The following is a 24,541-nucleotide window of genomic DNA, read 5'->3' as shown; positions in this document are numbered from 1 at the left end:
ATAAAAAGCCAGTGGCTACCATAAGTGTAGCTTACATTTTTAGCTGTAAAGGTACATTTACAATGCCTGTTTGCAGAGACTTTCAAGAACTGCAAATTATAGTATTGTATAATTCAAATTTTAATCCTGAATTTACATGTAAAACTTCCCAACTTAATGATATCTAAAGATGTAAAAATGATGGAGTCAGATGTCCTAAAGAAAAATGAGCATTCTTCAAAAGATAAATTATCTCTTAAATGAAACTGTCTGTTTAAGGCTCAGAAATGCAGAAAGTTTCCACCTTAACAATCACCAATAATATCTTCTCTTCTGTTTTTCCTAACTTTTCTCTACCAAAGCATTTCTGCAGGTGTCTGCATAGTTACCTACACCTACTCCAACGTAAGTTGACTCTGGTCTTGTTTGCTTGCTTATTTTTCTTTTTAATTATCACAAAATGTCACTGTCTGTATTGCAAAAGGTAGATTTTCTTTTATTGGCATACCCTTAAGAAAGGCCTTTCAATATGCTGGTACTTCTGACTCAGTCCTCTCCATGTTAAATTAGAGATAATTAATATTTCATGTACAAAAGGTGCAGGGTTTTTTTTTTTTGTTTGTTTGTTTTTTTTTTTTAATTGGAACATTATTTTGGGGAATTGTGTCAGGTTTACATGTGAAAAGCATCCCAAATTATTATGTAGGCAGAAATAAAAGTGTGAGCATTCTTCTGAATATTTAAATTTGTCCCACATGAATACAGAAATAAGCATTCCTATTATAGTATTTTTATTCATATAATTGGTACAGAATTCCAAAAAAGGAGTGCCAATTCACAATACAAACAGACATACTTCTAATTATTTTTCCCCCCACTATAATGCTGAGCTTTTACTCTGCACTACTCAGATGGCCTCAAATGGATATCTTCACACAGGTTTTGTTTGTTTCTTGCTGAGAAAACAATGTTTCTGTGTGCCTGTTTGATATCTTTCTATTGGCTTGTTTTCATACATCTTGAGATAGGAGTAGTTTGTAGAGAAAAAAATGAGCAAAACAAGACAAAGGAAAGAACATCATCCCTATTGAAACAACAACATAGCCTACAACCAGGGGAGACTCACTTCTTCACAGAGAAGAAACTGACAGAATTCTTTCTGGAAGAGACTGACGGACACTGCAATGGGAATTCCCACTTAAGGAATAGTAACCTTCTTTAAGCTGGCAAATCCACCCTTGTAACATATCCAAAGGGTAGTACAAATCATATCTAAATGGAATTGGTGAGTTTAAGATGATTATTTTAAAGAAGGTTTTGTGAGTCAGAAAATAAGATTGCAGTAAACAATATATCCACAGACATTAATTGTGTTCTCCTACACTACATGATTTCCATAGTGAATTTAAATAGTGCCAAAACAATTCTTACATCTGGAAAAAATACAGATTGAGAATACTGAAAATATTCAGTGCTCTGCAACCTGCTCTCAAATGAAATAAGATCATGGAAGACCAGGAATTGGATGTGGCCCTCTACATTTCTGTTATTTTCTAGGCTAACATTGCTTTCCATTACAAAATGCTCTCAATCACCAATGGAGAATTTACTGTATTTTAAATTATTCTAAAAATTATTAAGAAATTATTTTATTACTAAAATGCATTGCACATTCCTGAGCTCTTAAAACATCAGTATCCTATGCCAAAATACGGTAGTAGGGCCAAATTATTCACTGGTGAATAAAGAAGTAAGTTTTGAGTCATTCTTGTACCCTCCTGAAATTTTGCTTTGTAGAGAGACATTAAAGGTTCCAACATCCCTGCCACAGGCAAGGATGCCACCATACTAGATCAAGCTGGTCCAAGCCCCATCAGCCTGGCCCTTAAACACTTCCAGTGATGGAGCATCCACAGCATCTCTAGGAAACCTGTCTAAAACGATCGACCCTTGTCTTGTAACTACATGTCCATATAAAAATGATTCTCCCTCTTTTTTGTAAGCCTCCTTTAGGTAGTGGAAGGCAAAATGAAACTTTCCCCAGAGCCTAGAGCGTTCTCCCTGCTGAACAACCCAAGCTCTCTCAGCGTGTCTTCACAGGAGAGGTACTGCAGCCCTCTGATCATTTCTGTGGCACTACTCTGGACGTCCTCTATCTAATAGGTCCACATCTTTCTTGTGCTGGGGAGCCCAGAGTTTGATGCATCACTCCAGGTGGGGACTCACCAGAGTGGAGCAGAGGGCCAGAATCCCCTCCCTCACCCTCCTGGCCATGCTGCTTTGGATGCAGCCCAGGCTGCAGTTAGCTTTCTGGGCTGCAAGTGCACACTGTTGACCCATGTCCTTTTCACCCTATCTCAAGGTCCATCCTGTCTCCAAAGGACCTCATCCTCCAGCCAAGTCAGCCTTTCTTAACATCAACTATGCACATCTCCATCCACAAAGATAATGTAAAATGCAGTGTATGGTGCAGACAGAAAGCCTTAATCCTTGCACAAGTCCTTGGTCATCATCCCACAAAAAAATAGACAGACATGGCATAAATGTTGCATGAATATCTGAATTTTGCAAAGCAGTCTTACGGATTTATTGCAGTAGCTTAATTATAACATAACAGTAGCTTACTGGGGTGAGTCAGACTGGAGGTCAGATTGAGTATGTGTTGACAAATGTATTTTACACTGTTTTAGAATATTAAAAGTGAGCATCATAAATTTTAAATAACACTAACCTTAGTAAGGTCAGGTTTTATAGTCAAGTAGAAATCTTTCCATACTCACACATAGGCAAATTTGTAAAATCACCATAATTACTTCAGCTCATATGGGGATACACATAACGGCTAAAATGAAAAGCTGTCACTGTCCTAAAAAAATACAACAATGTAAGTGTATTTACATCAAATGTGAAAATAAGGCCACCCATAAAAAATAGGTGATCTAACAAAATAGTTGACCTCTCAGTGACTCAAAACTCACTCATGACTGAACTCAGCAAACCACTTTAGTACATACCTAGGATTTAACAAGAGCACTACTGAAATACAGTCCTACTCCTGAAATCAACATCTTAGCACAGGCCATCAGCACCCAGCCAGGTGTGCCACGCATGGGGACCTCCACCTCACTCTGCCTGCAGGACCTCAGTGGGCTTTTGGACCATGACAAGCCCCAGCAGACTGTGGGGAGTGGCAGGGGCACATGCAGATCTGAGAAACCACATCTCCAGCCAGGGATGGAAAAGTGCTGTGTGTCAATAGAGATTGTTTAGAAGGTTGTAAGTCATACCAATACTGAAAGGAAAAGGACAGACAAAAATGAGCAAACCTCAGAAGCTGTGGTGGTTTTGATTGGCCCAAACATCAGGAAAGTATTTTTAACATCTAGGAGAAATTTGGACCCCTCAGAAGCTGTTGTGGTAGGCCTGGGGAGCTGTCTGAGGGGTGGGGTGTGGCACAAAGATGGCTCCTGTGTGTCCTGAGTGCAAGTTCTGGAAGTTTTTACATCAAGTCCAGCAGACCCCATCTCTGATAACTCTAAAGGTGATGGACATGCTGCCGGCCAAGTTTGGGCCAATTGAAGGTGCTGGTTATGCCTCTGTGAAAACATATTTAAGAAAAATTGAAAACAAAGCAGGTATGCACTTCTTTCACTTCTTTGTAGTTGGAGGAGGAGGAGGTGGAGGTGAAAATATGTTAGGGAGAACAGCATGGAGATTGCCAAGGTCAGTGAAGAAGGGGGAGGAAGGGGTGCTCCAGTGCTCCAGGCGCCGGAGCTGAAAACTCTCTGCTAGCCACAGTGAATGCTAAGGGGGGAGCAAGAGGTTTCTCCTGCAGCCCATGGAGTCCATAAGGATGCAGAAATTCACCCACAGCCCACTCCAGAGGAGCAGGTAGATGCCTGGAAAAGACTGTGAACCAGTGGGAGTTTCATCTAAGAGTTAAAACTGCAAAAGGCCTTGACTGGGAGAGAAAGGCCTTGCTCCTGGAATGGAAGCAGCCTGGCCTCGAGTCAGGAGAATCTGCACAGAACCTTATGGACAAAAAGACTCACGTTGCAGCAGAATTCGGGCGGGATGTTGCTTGTGAGATTGGACCCACGCCAAAGAAGTTCTCAGAGGACTGTCTCTTGTGGGAAGGACCCCTGGCTAAGTAGAGAACCTCTTTTCCTGACTGGACTGACCAGAGAACCCCTCTCAACCTGCCCCCTGTCTGTGTTGCTGGTTTGGAAAGAGGGAAGGGGGGGTGAGTGCAGAGACTGCTTCCTAAGAGGGTGGGGTTGAGAGCAGAAAACTGTCTGGAGAGAGAGAGAAACAAGTAGAGATAAAGAGTATTTGTAGTAGAAGAATTGTGGTGATGAGTAAATTTGAGAATCTGCTCTGTGAACTGAAAAGAGACCCCACACCCTGCCCCCCCCACCCGGCTTGTTGATTGTAAAGGAGGAAAGGGGGTGAATACTATGGGGTCGTAAGAGGGAGGGGGGAGTGAACAAAAACTGTGTGAAAAGTTTATTTTTGCCTGCATTTATCCTCCAACTCTGTTAGGTAATTAAAACGCTTTTCGCAACTCTAAGCTTGGAGCCTGGTTGCCCTTTTTCTGTGCGTCCTCCTGGCAATGTCATGTCTGAAACCCATGACAGAAGCAAACCACACTTATGAAAGAACAAGCTTTATTCTAGCAAATATACCCTCTAAACATACATGAGCAAATTAGCTGGCAGTAAACTACATCAGGGTGTTCAGAGCTCCTGGTTTTTTTTTTAATTTGGCACCCGACTTGATGGATTGTTCATAAAGCTGAAGTCCAGAAGAGACAAGAACAGATGAATAGAAATGGGAAAGGATGCTAAAAGGAACAGCAATGACAAAATGCAAATAAATGGCTGATCACTGGCCTAACAAGCACAGATGTGAGAGGTCAAGAGACCAAAAGCACTCAAAAATAAGAGCATAAGAAGAAAGTGAGATTAAAGCATGTCTTGGCAAAGTAGCTATCAAAGATAGAAAAAAAATCCTAAAAAATAGGAAAGGCATTAGAAATCAACAAAAATCTGACTTTATAAACTGCAAAAATCTGAGAAAGTAAAATAAAACCAGATTGAAGATAGGCTTTTAAAATTTTGACAGTCACCATCAGACAGCAACAGAGTGCTATCAAAGCCGCTCAGGCCATTGATGTCAATTATTAACAAATCATGAAATAGCAAGAAAATTCCAAATGACTATTAAAAGCACATTGTTGTCCTTAGATTAGAAAATAGGACATCCTAGGTAACTACATACAGATGAGTAGATATTATATACAAGTAAAATAATCATCATCCTCTGATATTAACACATTAGAAACAAAGTCACCGAAGTTAAAGGAAAACCAACTTCTCAAAATGGCCTTCCTTTCCTGGAGAAATTCAGAAGTCAGTTCGATAAAGTGAGTGCATAATGGAATTTCTTTACTCAATAAATGTTGATAAATTTGAAAAATCTCCAGTGACCTGGTGAATCAAGTGGTTCCATGACCAGCAAAACTGATCTTACTTGATTTTACGAAGATTTCCATCCAATATCCTCATAAACAGCCTTTTTTATGTCCCCAGTTCACCCTGTTATCCCTGTCTAAGTGTCTCCCAGTATTTCTTGGGTTCTACTCCTTCCATGGGATTGGGCAAGCAGCTGGAACAAGTACATGCATGAGGGTTTACATGAGAGGAAGTGCTACCAGCCACACCATCAGCCACAGGACTCTTGTAAAGGCACTTTACAAGAAAAGCCCCTAGTAAAGTCAGCTTTCTCTAACAGGCTAAATTTTCACACAGGCTTCACTTGTTTCACATTAACAATTAAACAGTCATGAAAGCAAACCAAAGGAAAGAGGAAGGCACACTAAGGGACAATTAGATCAATGGACTCAAAATTGGCACACACAGTTAATATTTAGGTTAAAAATAAAGGTTACCAAGAGGGCTTGTAAGAAAGAAAAATAATTTATTGAATGATTAATGAAGAAAAAACCTTCATTGGGGGGGATATAATTCAATAGTGTGATTTTTAATAAAGGATATAAAGAGATTTGATATATTTCAAAGAGCATGTATAGCAGAATTCAGAAGATACTTTATGAAGAAGCAACTTAAAATGGTTGTACAGCCCAACATTGCAATCCAATGCAACATACTTACAAGAAACCTTTAATATGAGTGATAGCTGATAACTACATAGTGTCTCTGCACAGCACAGGTAAAGCCTAAAACACTCCATTAATTTATGGTGTTATGTGTTTAAAAAATTAAAATTAGAAAACTGAATTAAAACCTATAAAAATTGCCTTCTAGAACTCAATTATAAGAAAAATGTGATTTTAAAAGATTTCAATGTATTGATCAATGATGATAAATTATTTGATTGGGATCTTTATTAAATTATTGCCAAAATATTGATAGTCTATGTTTTCAAATTTTCTATTAATGGATATTCCTGAGATCTTGAATGTTTGGGTTTGTTGTCTGAGTTTTTTTAGACTTTGGCATCCTTTTCATTTAATGCTAATCAGTATGGTTTCCCAGAATTGTATCATTACACGTCCAGTCATCTAAAAAGTGCTGACATAAAGCCTTTATTAAAAAAACATTTAATTTCTTGATTCAGTTTTGGATAGCTAGAAAAAGAGAAAAATTTGCAGAGCTGCACAAAGTAGAAGATGCAAACAGGAAAAAATGTTCCTCAAATATCACACTGAATAGGCAATCCTGTACATTTTATACAGTTGTTTGTCCTGAAAGCTGCAGTGTGGTGTACACAGATTAAAAAAACCTGGAACTGAGCAGGGCAGTCAAATGAAAAAAGTTAGGCATTTGTGTGAGCTGTGACCATTGCCTTACTGCCTCTCTTACCAGGGCAGACAAAATATGTCCCAGTGGAAGAATGGCTAATGTCACTCTTCTTCATAATTTCAATTATATGAACACTATTATTCTATGACTGCAGGAAAAAGAAAACTCCTTTAACTAATAATTTTCTATTCTGCTTATAAAACATTGAAATTCACCACTCAAGATCTCCAGAATGTCCTCGAGGAGTTTGCAAGAGTCCATTTACCTGAAGCCAAAAGCACCAATTTGCTATGAAAGAACAAAAGCAAGGAATGAGCCCCTTTAATCATTCCTCAAATCCCCTGAAAACTCATATGAAACTCTCATTTGTCTGCAATACCAAGGGAAGTTCTAACTTGTCTGTGCTTCAATTGGCTTCTGACTGCTACTGCAGTCATTAGCCTTAAAAAAGCCTGGCTTTTCTCATGGGCATAGGAATCCTCAAATTGCAGAAGCAGCAACAGCAGCTATGCCAAGGAAATGTATCACCACTCCATTTACAGCTTTTAGAGTCTGCACAAGGAGAGAAGGCACAGCAACCTGGGTTTATGTGCAGATGTTTCCAGATCAAATCCATTACCTTCAGGAGGCTTCAGCCCCTGAATAGCTTTAGTGAAAAAGTTTCTTCAACAAACATCATAGTCAAGCATAATCTGAAATCCATCACTGGTCAGTAAAATGTAGGGGAAAAAAAAAAAAAGGAAAAAGGAGCCAAGTGCTTTGGACTACTTTCTTATAATTTGTCTTTCTACATTCACCTTTTGTTTTTGTTTTTTAAATTTACATGATATATGCTGGGTTAGCCTAGTAAGTATGATAAACACATTCAGAAGAGAAAGATTAGATAAATATAGCTGTTACTAAAAAAATAGTGAGTGGTTTATTGCATAGAATGCATTTAGTTTGGAAGAACTTGCATTATGGCTTCATTTAAAACTGCGTTTTCAAGAAGTAGTTTCCCAAATTTATAATGAACCATTTAAAAAAAAAGGACACTAATCCAATGAACATTGTGGCAGTTTTCAGCTGTGCTCTGCCTTTATGCACATAAGACATAGTATAATATCTAAGTATGAGAATAATTAGAGATTAATAACAACATGGTCCAGGAAGAACTGTTGGTATATAATGCAGTGGAACATAATTGGATTTCATATTTCTGTCACTTGATCAATTTGTAAAAGATCCAACTGAATCAAAAAGCCATCCACAAAATATAACGAAGATATTAGAGCAAGAAAAAAGAGAACTGTCAGTATTTTACTGACACTGTTGCAGCAGTATCATTATCAGCACTCTCACTCTTCATTAATCTTCCTCCTTCTACAACAAAACACTTGGATTCCCCTATTTTACATCCATGCATGGTGACAGCTCTGTAAAGCACTTGTATGTGCACAGCCATTTGCATTTTGTTTAAAAAGCTGTATTAGAGATTTGTAATGGACTTATTCAATAAAATATTATTATAAACTCGTAGTCACATAATTTGGACACATGGCATTGTCATCTCATCCTTCTGTGCTTATTTTACTGACTTTTCATACTGTAAATCCCCGGTTGAGATTCTAGGAATGTTCCCAGGAAGAGAACAGACTGACACCAAAGGAAGCTCTTACCCGTTAAGATTTTATTTGGATCAACATTAATTGGCTTCATGGCATTTGCATAATCCAACTTTCAATTGAAAGCACTTTAAAGGGCAATACCCTTTCACGATCCCCCATCTGATCAGAGATCAAAGTCTGGAAACTACTGGTGCAAGCACCACAGTCTGGGCTTCCCTTTCAGTGCCGTTCTGCAGCAGGACACCACTCTGCACAAATTACACTACAGCGATAGCCCAACTAGATGGTATTATCTATGTTTTAAAATTACATTCTATATTGAAATGGAATTATTTTGTCATACATATGGAAAAACTCACTATATTGGTCAAATATACTGAGCTTGATAGTATAGCCTCATTAGTAAATAAACAAACCGATTGAGCCTCCATTAGTAAATAAACAAACAGATTCAAAGACAAAGAAACGTATTTTCATAGAAGTAATTTTATTATCAATATAGAAAGGAATTATAAGAAAAAGTTGTTGCGGAGCAGAAAGGCCTTGCAAAGTGAGGGCCTTGCTACACTTGTAAAATCCTTGTTCACTTTTGTTACTTTGACTAACTAAAAAAGTATTCTGGGAATGACTAAGCTAAATTAGAGGTGAAAAACAAGTTATGTAATTGTAAAACAATTATTAGAACCAGTAAGTGCTCACACTGTGGGGCTCGTGGCTGGTTACACCTGCTGCCTGTTCCTACCGTGGTCTATGGTGGTTGGTTAAGCACATTTGCTGTGCCTCACAAGTACACAAAATCATTAGGAACTAACAGTTTAAGAACCCTGGATTTTTGCAATAAATGATCTTCGCCATACCATCATCGAGATCATGTGTTTAACGCTGAAAAAGTTACATATACACTGAAATGAGCATAGTGTAGTTCTTTTTAAAGTGTATTAAATCCAACCAAATCACTCTTCTACAAAAAGACATCACTAAGGATCTAAGAGATCATATTCAGTATTTGATATAAGTCTATAATGAAAAAAAACCCTTAAATCTGAAATACAGAGTTATGTGCTATGTCACAAAACAGTAGACAGACTGAATGTCATATCAGCAGACCCTCTACACCACATTTTTTTTCTTGCTAACTGTAAGTACCAGTATTTTCAATGGTCTAATGTGTAATTAATGCTGCATTCTTCCAGTTAAGGCGAGAAACACTAATTATATTAAATTGTAACACAAACTTTGCATTTTTAAAGTGTTTTACCATCCGAGGTTAAAAATTTAGCACTAGCACTAGTAATACATAAACACAGTAATATAATGCTGCACATACAGAAAAACCAGTATAGTGTACTCACTGTACGCCCTGCCAAAAAGTAAGATCATTCTGTGTTTGTGTTTTACAGTAATGCCTGAAGAAATTTCAGGATTCTACTGCATTACAGTTCATAAAAATGCAAACATAACAGTTTCTGTTCTGGAAAACATACTACTGCAACACCATTAAAGCTGGAAGAAAGAAAAATATCAAAAAATAATGAATAAATTATTATCAAGAACATCTCCTAAATTATACTACCTCTCCCACATCAACTTTGTCATTACTGGAATGAGGACATGGAAAGCCTTTAATTTATTAATTCATATCACCAAATTAAAACTCAATGAATCAGAAAGTACGATTTAAACACACTACACTCCTACCAAAACAATAGTGGTGAAAATGGCCACAGAGAGCCTGGGAAGCAACAGAGAAAGTTCAGCCATATTCTTTAAATGTCATGTTCCACAGGAACAAAGGATTAACATTAAAAATCACTGTAATGTCTCCCACTGTACTACTGCATTAGATACCGCCTTAATCTTTACTGACTTTATTACAGTAGTAAAAAATTACTTTAAAATTGTCCCTTCCCAGTCACAACTTGAATGCTGCTGTTCCCAGCATGTGAAAACATAAGTCTAGATAGGAGTGTGCAGTTTAACACTTCCTCCACAGCAGTTTGCTCACTGTGGTCTACTATTATCCTCAAGTAAACAGAGTTATATTATGGAAAGAGATAAGGTAACAGACATTCATCTCACTGCAGACTGATGATGAGACAGAGTTACCCTGGAATAAATGACCCATTTTAAATACACATGCTCTTTGCACCTTTGAGATAAAAAAATAAATTGTATTCAGCAGTTAACAGCTGGTTGAATAATAACAGTTAATACTACCACTAGCAAATAATAGTGTAAGCAATATTCAGATATTTACTGTTACACATCAGAAACAACCAATGCTGTTCTTCTCAAATATTATTTCATACTTTTATCATTCCAGATGGTGCTGCCCCTTGGAAAAGACACAATGCCCTACTAGGCAATGTTTAAAAATAATTTCTTTACAAAACAGCTCTTTGTTTATATTTGGCATCTCCACAAACCACATTTAACAGCCCTATTTTTGACATAGGTGTGAATGCAGGTGTATATGCTCCATGAAGTGCCTCTCCCACAATATATGTTCATACATCCTCCAAAAACCTACATAACCCAGACAGAAATGCATTATTCAGCATTTGCTGGATTCACCAACAAGTTATCTAATTTAGACCTAATAATGTGAGGCTCTAACACCATGATTAGCATCAGTGAGAAGCTGATTGACAGAAGAAAATGAAAGCAGAAGCAGACCAGCCTGATGGACGGGGGAAATGAGCATGGTTTCAAGGTCAAGAGAGCAGCTCAAGCTTGTATGGGAGCATCTCCTACACACAATGATATTGTGAAGAGGTTCTGCACAAGTAATTTATAAAAAGCATGCCTAACTGAAAAGCTTTAAAAATTATTTTTGGTTTCACAATAGCAGTATACAACAGGCAGAGGTTTTTCTCAATAACTCTTCCTTTGCATGCTTAAATGAATTAAGAAGCAGCTTTAATTTTATTTCTGGTAACTGAGTATTGCAGAGCCTCCTAAAAAAAAAACCTAAAAAACAAGCCCATAATACAAATGTGAAGTTCCACTTCAAAGAACAATCTCAAAAAGCCTTTCACTTCACCAGCCAGTCAATACATCTTCACAATCTTTGAAAGATATAACATGTAGATATTTTGTTGAGTCTGGAGGTTTATGCCTCCAAGTTGCCAGCCAGAGGGCTGGCCGTGGGGGCAGGGACAGCCTGTGCTGTTGCGCTCATGGTGACAGGAAGATCAGCCCACGAGCCCCTGAGGCAATGTATGCACCAGCTAAGAAGATCATTGGCCCAGACACCTCCCCCACCCCTTTCCCATATATAGGTTGTTTCTAGACTGTTCCTCTTTGTTCCCCTCTTAAGTTGTACAGCATTGGTTGGTTTGAATTATGTATCCTCCCCTTGTTTGTAATCATTGGTTGATACCCCTGTCCCTCTTCCCTATGGCTTTCCCGGTTGGCCTGCATGCCAAACCACTCCCTCTTTCCCTCCCCTTAAAACCCAATGCCACTGGGTGCTCAGGGCCTTTTTGAGACCAACTGCTGCTGACGGCTTGCCGCCTCCAGAGCTCCAGACCCCATGCCCGTCCCCGCTTCTCCGCCCCGTCTCTCCTTCCCTGGACCTTCCCCGATGCGCCTCATAATAAACCTCTGGAGAACCGCAGACTGCTGGCTGTGTGTCCTTTTGCCGCCGCGCCTCCCTGCCCCCCCGCCTGTGTCTCTTCTACAAAAGTTGAGTGCACACTGAGGGGTAAGGATCCTGCATGTGAAAAGTAGTTTATCTGGTTAAATTAATAGAAATGTTAGATTTTGAATTTTTATTTCATTTTTGCTGTGTAATATTGTTGCCACTACTGTAAAAAGCAATATACTTACTGAATCACCATCTTGCTTTTAGTAGGAACTTTGCTGGACTCAAGATTTTGCCGTTGCATGGGGGAGGGGGGGAGCTGTTTGGTTTTAGGTTTATTTGCTGTAAACAGATCAGTTTGTTTTGATGCTCATTTTACAGGTGACATCTAAAAATTCCGTCTTGAGTTGTGTGTGTCATATGCCCCTGCTCAGTTAGGCTCTGATTTTAAGTAAATTGCAAACTCCTATCACATGAAAATAAAAACTGAAGGTTTTGCAAATGTGAATATGTAAGCACTTGTAAAGTCACAGGCTATATTCAATTAAAAAAAAAAAAAAAAGCTGATTCTGGATGGCAGACGTCTGCTAAGGTATTTCTGAATGAACTAGAAAGTACTTGAATTTTTACAAGATCACCTAGTGATTTTTATATATAATAACATATATATATATAATTACATATATATAATTACATATATTTATGGGTATATGGATGCATAACTCCAACAGAATATATTTCCTGAAGAAACCAAAGTGGATTAGACAAAAATTTTAGACCAGAAAGCACTTTAAATACTTGAATTTTAATTTTAAATGCTTTAAATTTTTTTAAAATTCTTAGGTGCAGGAAACCTCTTTTTCTTTTGAGGTCCGGACCATGTTGAACCCCAATAAAAATACACCAGAATAGTGAAACAGAAACCCTAGGTTTAAGCAAGCTAAATCTTCTGGAAGTTGTGATGCTAAAAGCATCAAAAAAAAGTTTTCAACATCTCTCCCTGAAGTTGGTATCTTACAAATTGCCAGTCTTTTCATCCTTGCAAAACATAATTATATTAATTCTCTATCCCCAATTTACATCCCTTCAGAAAGAGTAGGCCCTGCACAAAGCAAAGCTGAACTATTATGCCTACAGAGCATGTTGTCACCCACATTTAACTGAGTCTCATTTTTAAAAAAATTGTTACTTCTTTATACTCTTAATACTCTTAATTTGTTGTTCTTTATTGGTAAGACAGACAAAGAGAATTAATTCTGTGTATTATTATTTGTATTTCTTGTGAGCCCCGATCTCTGGTTCCATGCTATTAAGGGAAGACAGTGGAAAATACAGATCAATTCAAGATGCAGCTGAGGGCACTACAAGTGTAGTACACTTCAGAAAACCAGCTCCATTTAGCATGGTTATGAAGTTTGCCTCTAAAGCAGACAGTATAATGGGAACCATGGCAACTGCTCAACTATGGCAAAAGAGGCAAGACCATGAACTATAAATATTCAAATTGCATACAGCTTATAATTTTGCTTTAAAATATATGACGAATAAAGAACTATTTAACTTGATACAAAGTATGTTTTTGTGTAATTTCCACTTATGCTAAAGTCTCCAAATTTTCAAATGCTTCTGAGGCAGACACAAGAGCCACAGTGCAACAAAGAAGCGCCAGTCAAGTGACGAAAGTCCTAACCATGAGTCATACTAAACATGTTTTATAAATTAGGTTCTTATTAACACCATATGCAGTTAGACCTGAACAGAAATATCACTTATTCCTTCACCTAAAACACCTTAGGTATTTCAAGACTCAAATTCTGCTCAAAACTTAGTTCAGTTACAGATTACTAATAAAATTGAAGCAGATGACCATAGTCAATTCACATCTTCTATCTGCATTGACCTTTACTTTTATTTGCAGTTTATTTAATATAAATATCATGTTGTTTCTAAGTGTTCTTATGTATTTCTTATTTTTTCTATAATACTCCTACTCCATTTTACAGATTTTCTTATGTGAATTACCAAATTCACCTTTCACTCATATTGTCATAATAATTTACAACATAGTTCTTAAATATTATTGTAAGGATATCCACCTACTATTTGATCACTAATAATCCTGATTATACATCAGCCATATCATGTTCTTAGGCAAGAGTCACTCAGTAAATCAATACATGATATACCTCTGAATTACTTGGCTTGGGCACAGGAACTTTAATGGCTGGCCGTTCAGCAAAGTCTTGGCTATCTCCTGCCACTGAATGAAAATCAAACTTCTTTTAGAGGAATCTAGTATTTCACATTAAGGACTCATTACCTGTGCTCCTGAATCAATGTAAATTACTATCCTATTGCTACAGAAATGATGAAAGAAATGGCCTTCGTTACAGGAACATCCTCATAATTGATGAAGCACTTATTCTTCCAAACTTAATGTTCTCTCTAATTATGCTCAACACAATTAGGATCTAAATGCACAAAGGGTTATTTTTCTGCTTATTTGCCAAGACTGCCAGACAGCAACCCACCTTGACTGAAGGGGGCATTTGGCTGCTTTTACTAAAGTATTGTACTCAAAACCTTTCAGCAAACTGTTCTTTGCTAACAAAATTATACTGCTTGCACAATGAAGCTGGACTCTCTTGCTGGCACAGACTATAGATATTTAACATATTTATACCTGTTTGCTAAATGTAACTTCAAAAAATCATTGACCTGCCTTCACAAAGTGATTTGGAGACCTCAATTTTAACTGGTGTCGCTTTTCAATTTTGTTTTTGTATTTTTCCTGCACTCTAATTGATCCTAATAGGCAAACTCCTTCCTAGCTCCATCTTTGATACCAATGTTCTGAACAAGGAAGAACAATCAGATATTGAGCAGATAGTAAACAAAACTCACAACTTAGTTCAATATCATAACCTGCTGAAGTAGCTACACAAAGAGTTGATTTAAAAAGGCATTAATAATTCTTTTTCCAATACTTTAACTTTCACAGTACCTATTCATCATCAAGGCAGAAACAGTAAGAATAAAACCACTTTAGACACAAATCTGACTGCTTTTATGTTAATGCTTCTTGCCTTGTACTCATAGATAAAAGCTTGTTTCCTATCAAGTTTACTCAATTCTCTGCCAACATGAGCTTCATCTTCCTATTCAATACTCCAGTGAGAGTCTGACCCTTAAGGATGATGAACTGGCAGTGGATCAAACAGTTGGGCAATGCTGACCAACAAGATTTTTGTTTCTATTCAGTGTAACAGAATGTGGCTTTCAGAGTCTTGCAGTTCATCTTTACACATCTCTTTAACATACTAAAGACATGATTCTAGAGAGTATTTTTCTCCAGATCAGTATAAGGCCTATTTTTTGTTTCCTAGTAACTTTAAGACAGAGTAAGGTAAATAAAAAAAATAAAATAAGGCAGTTGCATTCAGATAATTGTACTCATGTTTCTATACATGTCTATACCTGTATTTACACATGCACGTGTGTGTGTGAGTGCCTATATACATATATATATATATGTATATATGTATATAGCAAGCTAATAAGACAGAAGAGCTAAGATTTTTCTAGTATATTTACTCAGTCAGTTTACTGTGATGAGTGCCATGTTAAGAAATTTGAAATGAGTATCTAAGTCTATTAAACTGTACTCCACCTGCACATTTGCAAAGCTGTATAACTGATAACAGCTCTTTTGACATGCTTTCATTGCTATGGGAAGTTTCAGTTATCAAAACTAAAAAAATAATTACAAGCAAGAAAAATTATGCTACCCCACATATAATCTTTTGTACTCCTTTCTTCTTGTACAAACACATCATAGTTGTTGCACACAATTAATTATTTTCTTTATAAAGATTTGGAGACACTATTGTGTATGTAAAGCACCTGTATTACCTTCCAGAGGAAGGCAATTGGCAAGGATGATCTCCTACTCTGACTTTACTGATCATGCAAGGAGAGACCACAATTTATAAAAGCAGTAATTAAAGGACAGTGTAAAAACAAAATATGATAAAAGCCATTATTGTTACAACAACAATTGCCTTATACTACTTAGTTTGGTATCTGCTCTGTCATTATAGATGGGAAGTATTTGATAGAACTAACGTTCCTAGATGCCAGTAAAACAAGAAAATAGAAAGCAGGAGACAAATATTATAAACAATGACACAGTTTACCCAAGGGAAAAGGTACGGAACTACAGGGAATTCCCCAAAGGATACTCTTCTCTCCAAATGTACCTAAGACTGCATTTATAATTTATTATAAGGTTATTTTCAAAGAAAATTGATAGTGGCACCGGGATAGGAGACAGCATCAGTACAAAAATAAAAGCTTAAAATATAAAGAGCAAGAACTGTACTTGCTCAATAAAATAATTAAGTTTTGGTACTATGTTAAAGATTATAAATGTCAAGACTAGAAATATTAGCATCTCCACAACTGAAAGAGAAGAAATGTTGCACAGATTTCCTCTGAACCATGAATGCAGTACAGTCTTCTCTTTTGGTTGCAATGTTGAGAGGCTGGCAAACAGAAGGGATGATATTCACTCATCTGTAGTGCATTTGTCAGTCACTTTTTGACAAAAGTCTTTGATAACACCACTCTGTCCAAACTGGCTCACAAACATTTCTCCAGTGTTCTTCCAGAACCTTGATGCAGTTTTTGTACAGATCGTATGTCACACCACACGCACTTCTGATGTGCTGGTAACAAGAAGTCTTCTCATTTGTAGATATAACACCTGAAATACCATCTGCTAATTCTATACGTGCTGTTGGTGATCTCTGAAAAGACAACAGCTGTCCTAGATCCCTCTTCCCTCCAGGAACTGTATCCCATGGGATGAATCAGTTCATGTTGATCCCTGACCTAAGCAACAGGTTCCCAAACATGAAAAAGGATTTGATCTTCACAAAAGTAGACCAGATCCTTCTTCAATGCCTCACTTTATTACTTCCTTCCCATAAACTCAGATTCTTCTTCTTTACCTTACCACTTCTCACCTTGATTTCACCATCTATCAGTCTACTCAAGAGAAGAGATAGTTTGAAAAAAATACGTAATTACTGTCAGCTTCTCTGAAGCTGTATGACAAAAAGTTGTAAAGTATTCCTACATTCCCAGCAAGAGATGATTAACTTTATTCTCCCTCCTTCACTAACCCAGTGAAAATTTTATTATGTTCCAGATCTCATCCAGATTTAATCTAGGCACTGATTCCAGAACCCCCTTAAGCAGAACAGAAAGAAGTGACAGAAAGTGGCTTATCGAGTGGAGATAAAAACAAGGGTAGAAGACTTTTCTTGTAAAAACTTGTGTCAAAGCATTGTCCAGAGAAGTCAAAGATAATAAAAAAACATTAAGAAAATTTTGCAAAATGGCAAATTTCCCTGTAGCATCAAAGTCTCACTTTGTTTAATGACAAAGAGAGCTTACAGACTCAGAACTTCTGTTTGGAAATTTTGCATCATAGTAATTCAAACTCTTCAAATTTCAACTCCCATTTTTTCTGGGAAAATTAAAATTCATTCACTGAAACTGATTATTGACAAAAGTTTATTTACAGATTAAATCATTCTCACCAAAAACCGATGACAAAAAAACTGAATTAAAAGGACATCTTTAACAAGGAAAGGCTGAGTTGGACCTGTTAAGACTTGAGAAAACACGACTGAGAGGGGACCTCATAGAAACCTCCCAATGAAGGGAGAGTGTCAGATGATGTTTCCAGGCTCTTCTTGGTGGTGCCAAGCAGTAGGACAAGAAGCAATGGGCAGAAACTGACACACAGGAAGTTCCACCTGTACATGAGGAAGAACATCTTCACTGTGCAGGTGACTGAGCACTGGAACAGATTGCCAGATGACCCCACTGTGGCCCTTCCAATCATTCTGCGATTCTGTGGTGTGTGACATGTTGTACAACTTGAACATAAAATCTCTATTTCTGTCTGCATAGGATATAATACTACAAGACACTAAGTGTAAAAATCTTTGCTAACTTGGAAGGCAAGATATAAATTCAGACTATTTTTTAACAAGATAGAATAAGGAGGAACATTTCTAAGTACTTTAAGGACTAATTATCAAAAATCTGGTTACTTAAATGATTGCAACAGGTACATAAAAGACACAATTTAGTATATATTTTCCTCTTCTGCTCAGCCATAAGCAGAAATATCTGTAGGCATTCATACATATAGATATACACGCATTTTAAGTATTCACAGCACATCTGTTTATGACATATGAATATGCATAATGAAATTACAGGGATGCTGGCAGAGAGATGTGCAAATGAAATAGCTTCTCAAAGATACGAAAGGAGATAGTATGCAGAGGTATAAATACACTGAAATTGCTATGCTTTCATTGGGAGCTGCTGTCTGTTGAGCCTACATCACTTCTCTGTACAAGACAAAGCCTCAGCTCTTCAAGTTAATAAATGGATATGAAAACAGCCATTACAAGTTTCCCTTGTTAGGATACTTTGAGAGAAAAGGGGAAATTCCCCAATACACAGTACGTTTCTCTTGCTGTTATATTTTGAAGACAAAAAGGGAAATTCCCCAAAATCCAAACTGTAGCTTCATATGAAGTCAGATTAATTTAATATAAGGTATCAGAGTCTCTAAAAAGACAAAAAAAAGCCAAACAAAGAAGTTCCATAATAAATCCAAAATAAGATCAGAGTGCTGGAGCACCTCTCCTATGAAGACAAGCTGAGAAAGGGAGTTGTTCAGCCTGGAGAAGAAAAGGCTCCAGGAAGACCTTATAGCAGCCTTCCATTACCCAAATGGGGCATACAGGAGAGTTGGAAAGGGACATTTTACAAGGGCATGAAGTGACTGGAGAGGGGGGAATGGCTTTAAACTGAAAGGGGTCAAGCTTATATTAGATACTGGGAAGAAATGCTTTACTGTGAGGGTGAGGAGGCACTGGAGGAGGTTACCCAGAGAAGCTGTGGTTGCCCCATCCCTGGAAGTGCTCAAGGCCAGACTGGATGAATAACCTCATGTACTGGAAGGAGCCCCTGGCCATGGTAGAGGGGGTTGTAACTAAATGATCTTTAAAGTCCTTTCCAATCCAAACCATTCTATTATTCTATGACAAATAACGTTCAATATATATTAGGCTGCAATTGTAATTAAAAATAGAAACAGTTTACCTGACAGTTTCAAAACACATTTAGTCTGGTAAATGTAATGAATACAGACAACCCATATGCTTACTTAATATATTTAGCATTGATATCTTTCTTGAATATATCAGTTTTCTGAAGAAGTGTTTTCAACTACACATCACTCCAAAATAATTTAACGAATCCTTACATGTATACTGCCTCAAAACCTTTAACACATAAACTGTCATTGAAACAAACTTTTAATTTATAGTGTTATAATTCCACACTGTAACAATGAAAAATGTATTAGTATTTACATTGATTTTTCTCTACAAAAAATATTGAAAGTAACAGATACAGAACTCCCATACTTGTATGACTGACTTATAAGAAGTTCCTGGATCAGTTCTGAACAGAAATTAATGAAGTTGGTTTTGCCAAAAAATGTATTAAGTTCTGCAATTACTCCTTCATGAGGTCATGGCTATTGAGGTGGTCATGAACTGATGCACCATCTTCTCCAATTCTGGGCTTGTTATGAAATTAATGCATGTGAGAATAGTCTCTACTCCTTAAGCTGAAGAGTAGTATTACTCAATTACAGAAACAATATGTCCGAATACCAAAGTTAAGATCATCCATACCAAACAGCACACACAACCATCTACACCAGTCTTATTCTGGAATCTCTCTCCATCTTCTAATGATAAAATTCAGAGCATCCATTCAGAACATCCAATTTCTACATGTATTTCCTGTCTCTGTATCTCAGGGAAGACACAGCAGAGTTAAAAGTGTACAGCCAAGGAGTGGAGCAGCTGCCCTTTACGGAAACAAAGGAATTTGGAACTCTCAAAAGTAAAAGTCTGCAGAGAATATGAACAAGTTTTAGAAGATTGTAACAGCCGTGGGTAAGGTGAATACCAAAGTGCTTTTCCCCATGCTCTATGCAACAACAAAACACAGCATCAACTTAACAAGTTTTAAACCAAACAAAAATACCTCGTTTAGACAGCAGGTAGTGAACTTGGGAAATCTGTTATCACAAGGTTCTCCAGGCTGACAGCATTATCTAAATTATCAGTATTATCATGGAAAAGAGAAATTAGATACAATAAAGGAAAACAATTTTCAAAGTTAGAATATGGTTTAGCATCTTGCACTGTCACTACCAGAAACAGACTGGTGGGGTCAGACTGCAGCTCTGACCTCAGTAAGAACCTGCTTCTGTTTTCTTATCTTGCATTTGAAGTGTACTTAGAGGTATTGCAAGTCATGACCACACAAAGATCAGTTTTTTCATCCTTGACTTCTGGCCTTCTTTGCAGGAAGACTGCTAGAAAATCCTGACAGATTTAAGAAATTACAATATTACAATACTAAGAATTGAGCAGCACTATATGAAGGGCTTCATTCAATCATGCAGCTCACAACAAAGAAGCTGGCAGCTTATCTGCATCAACCTTGGCTGAGCCTAGAAACATCACCCCAGCACTGAAGACATCCAGACAAATGATTTTCTAACTTGAATTTAGGTGCAGCTAACTTCAATTGTTAGTATTGTTATGTCAAGTCCTACAAACAATTTTCACAGGATTCATTCAACCGTGTGGCAACTCTGTGTAGCAGAGGTTAAAGCCTGTAAGAAACAGATCTCCTTGTGCACACGTTCATATCATCTACTGCTTATGTTACCTCACACGGAGACCTGTGTATCAAATCTTGATCCTCAATCTGTTCTCCGGGCTGTTTCATCAGATTAGTTTTTAGTCTCAGGAAAATGTTCCATCTAGGGTTTTATCTTAGGGCATTACTGCAAAAGAAAACAGGAAGTCTGCTTCTCATTGAAAACTCTGCAAAGATGAAGGCTTGAGAAAGCTCCTGTAGTCATTACACTCCTAATTCCTTCAAACAAAATATAAGCTTATGACATCCAAAATCCTTCTGACAGTGGGAAAGTGCAAAAAGTGCCAGTTTAATTGCTGTGGGATGGACAGAATTAAATGTTGATGGGATCAACACAACAAAGATAAAGCAAGAAAGTAAAATATTTGAAAGAAATTATAAAAATTACTCCCTGTGCTCCCAATTATTCAGTATGGAAAATATTTCCATTAAAAACATTTGACTCCATATTGATGATTATTATTCTGGAAATGCCAAATACATCTCCATGAAAACTAACTAAACTAAAAAAGTTTCAATGACTCTTTTGAGGGGAAACAGAAAAACCCAACCAAAAAAAAAAAAGAAAAAAAACAAAAACCAACCCCAACACATTATGCAAGAGAAATAGAGAAATAAAAACATTCAAAAGTGTCCTCCACAGTGAAGAACATAATTTTTCAAGCCATTATTAGTGTGCTATATAAAATTTGTGAGGTATTCAATTTTCTACAATAGTCCCTTTGTGGAAGAAAGATCTCTGCAGATCGAAGATGACTTTCTACATGAAAGGATTCTGAACTTCTGCATGACAACATCAGAAACAGAACAGAATCAATAACAAAGACGTTTATTAAAGGTAGTTTTGCTAGTGTATTACTGATTTAGGACTGCTGTGTGACAGAGCCAATGAATAAGAATTCACTACCTTTCAATTGTCCATCCCTTCTCTAAAATTAATTTTTATTATTTCAGTTTGTGCTTATGGCATACCATGTAATGTTTTTCAGCTAGAGGTAAGATGATTATATAATTTTTGTTCCCATTTGCAGTAAAATTCACAAAGTCTTCACAGTAAATCCAATAGTCATTGTGAAGATTGATTATTTCTTCTTTTTCTCAGAAAATAGGAATTCTGAGAATATTCAGAGCACAGATTACATTCCTTCCTAAGCAAATATTCCAGCCCTGGAGGATACTGTTCGCATTTCCACTTGTTTCATTGAAACAATAAACATTTTACACAGTTATTTTATTCTCCCCAAAGCTTGCGTTGACAAGTTGCATACTATGTGCCCCATGTATTACGTGTATTATCCTCCTGAAAGCATATTTATGGTATCATTAACTCTGAATAACACAACAAATCCATTACTCTTTTCTGATTACTATAAAGCACACTGTGTGCAACATGTATAATAAATGTAGCTATAAAATACTTTCAGTACAAGAAGTTTTACTCACACTAGCATTCAATCTGTGTTACCAAGAAGCGATACTATATTCCCTCACTGAACTAACAGCTATGATAAAGGCCACTAACAGTGAAGCAGAGATTAAAGAGATTAAACCTCAAGATGAAGCAAATAATTTGGGCAGAAAACTGATTGCCAAGCTCCCCTCATAACTTAATGCAAAACTCAACAATGTTCCAGAGATGTTTCTGCAGATACCTATTCTGGCTCAATACTGCAATTTCATAATAAATATACCAGATGATACTAGCATGCCCATAAGAAAGATCCTTGTATAATACTCCATAGCAAACATTTTCCACAACATTTGACATCGTAAAAAATACTAATTATACCATGTAGAAATTGCCTGCAAGGATTTCCATCCCTTTTGCTACTTAGCTATTGGTAAGCAAACCATTGCTACTTGATCCATCTTCACTTGAAACTTACGTGACTGTACCTCTTCCAGTCCTTACACAATATCAACCAAAAATACTCAGACATGATCAAAACTGCAAAAAAGTTAAAAAACCCCTACATGCCGTTCATGGTACAAACCATCCTGCAGTAACTAACATCCCAACAATACACCATGTAGCTGTTAGAAGATACGTGGATCATAGGTGTGAGTACAGATAAGCTATCCTTCAACTACAGAATGCTACAAAACAAAACCTACATAATCTCACACAAACTGCTTCTTATTTTTTAGTACACAGCTCTCCCTGCATGCAAAACAAGTATCCAGGATCTAAGGCATACAAGTCTGTACATATAACCCCTGTTCTAAACTAGCAGATTTAGTTGAAATCCCACTTTTTCAAATATCTGATTACCATTTTGTCTGTTTTTCACAAATTCTCTCCCTACTTACTGTGTTTTCAATTTCTCCCCCATGCCCTGACAAGCTCTCACTGTCTCCTCTGCATACCTTTTCAATGTCTTTGACTACTTGTTACATATTGTCTCACTGCACAGTCCTTCTATCTGAGTCCAGGTTCAGCTGCCTTATGGAGGAATTATCACAAACGTGTGCCTTGTTCTTAATATATTTTTTTAGCAAGAGAGAAGATGCTGGTAAATTAAGACCATGCTGGCTAGTCTTGCCAGCCATTCAGAATTGCATAAACCCATGGCCATATATAAATACATACCTGTAATTTAGTGAATTTAGTGAAGACAAATGTGACTTCACAACATCAAACTCAACTGTTTATCAGAATATTTTCTAGTACTCCAACATTTGATTTTTTAGAAAAAATAGACTATGACTATATCCAACTTGAAATCTGTTTAGACCATATAATAGGACACAAAACCAACACTACTTTTAAGTCAGTTGCTCTATGGCAGAAAGCACATGATGCTTAAAAATGATTTGCCATGCAAATATTAAAGGTAAGTCTAAATAACTGCTGCACAAATATTTGGACTTCTGCAGCACACTGACTTTTACAAGTATTTTAATGTTACCACACAAGGCAGACAAAATTAAAACTGATATATTAATGAAAAAGACTTAGAAAAAACATGGTAGTGTTGTGCCCTATGCAAATGCAAGATGGTGAAAAAGTAACATGAATATAAACCCATTTTAAAACCACTCTTTTCAAGCACTACAAGGGGACACTTAGGTAAACAAGACTTGAAGGTTTAATTACACCTTGTTTGGTGGCAAAGGCAATGTAAGAATCCAAACCAGCTCGCTAGTTCCTCAATTTGCATCCTCTTCAGTTATTTCAATGCAACTCTCCATGGAGCCAGGCTGTAAATTAGCTTAATTAAAGGAACTGGTCATCAAAAGTTAATTTCATCTTACTTCCAAATAAAACAATGAGAAATTCCACTCTCATGCTCATATTCTCCTTAATTTTTATGTCTAGGCACATTCCTCCACACTTTTGCTGAATTTAAGCCAAGACTGAGCTGCTGCCTTGGAATTTTTACAAGCATCTCATTGCACAGCCAACTTTCCTGCTGTCTTTTCCCACAGGCAAAGAAATTAACTACAACCAACCCAAACAGAAGAAAACTGAGATCATGAAGCACTTAGTGACAGGGGGAAAAAAGTCCTTTTTTCTTCCTTGGTCTGCAATTCCACATACCATTTCACTTTAATATAATGGTATGCTTTATTATATTTTATATCTTGGATGTTTTTCTTTTTTGAATTCCTAAAACCAATTTTACTTCATGCCAAAGAATTCAATCCCTCCACAATCAGTAACCAAACAGTTTTGAGCTGTTTATAGCTCTGGGATATGTGTGTCATCTTCT

The 24,541-nt window shown here is 36.9% G+C and overlaps 1 protein-coding gene across 1 annotated transcript in view; it reads right to left on the bottom strand.

The window, feature by feature from the left end:
• Positions 1-24,541, bottom strand: part of SNTG2 (syntrophin gamma 2) — a 194,157-nt gene that overhangs the window by 149,216 nt on the left and 20,400 nt on the right. The window contains exon 2 of the mRNA XM_085056753.1: positions 11,903-12,089. Within this exon, the coding sequence (XP_084912879.1) occupies positions 11,903-12,089 (187 nt within the window). The remainder of the gene's footprint in view (positions 1-11,902; positions 12,090-24,541) is intronic.

This window comes from Lichenostomus cassidix, chromosome 3, assembly GCF_008360975.1.
Source record: "Lichenostomus cassidix isolate B80296 chromosome 3, HeHo_3.0, whole genome shotgun sequence".
Taxonomy (NCBI): domain Eukaryota; kingdom Metazoa; phylum Chordata; class Aves; order Passeriformes; family Meliphagidae; genus Lichenostomus; species Lichenostomus cassidix.
This window is presented reverse-complemented; position numbering and strand designations above follow the sequence as displayed.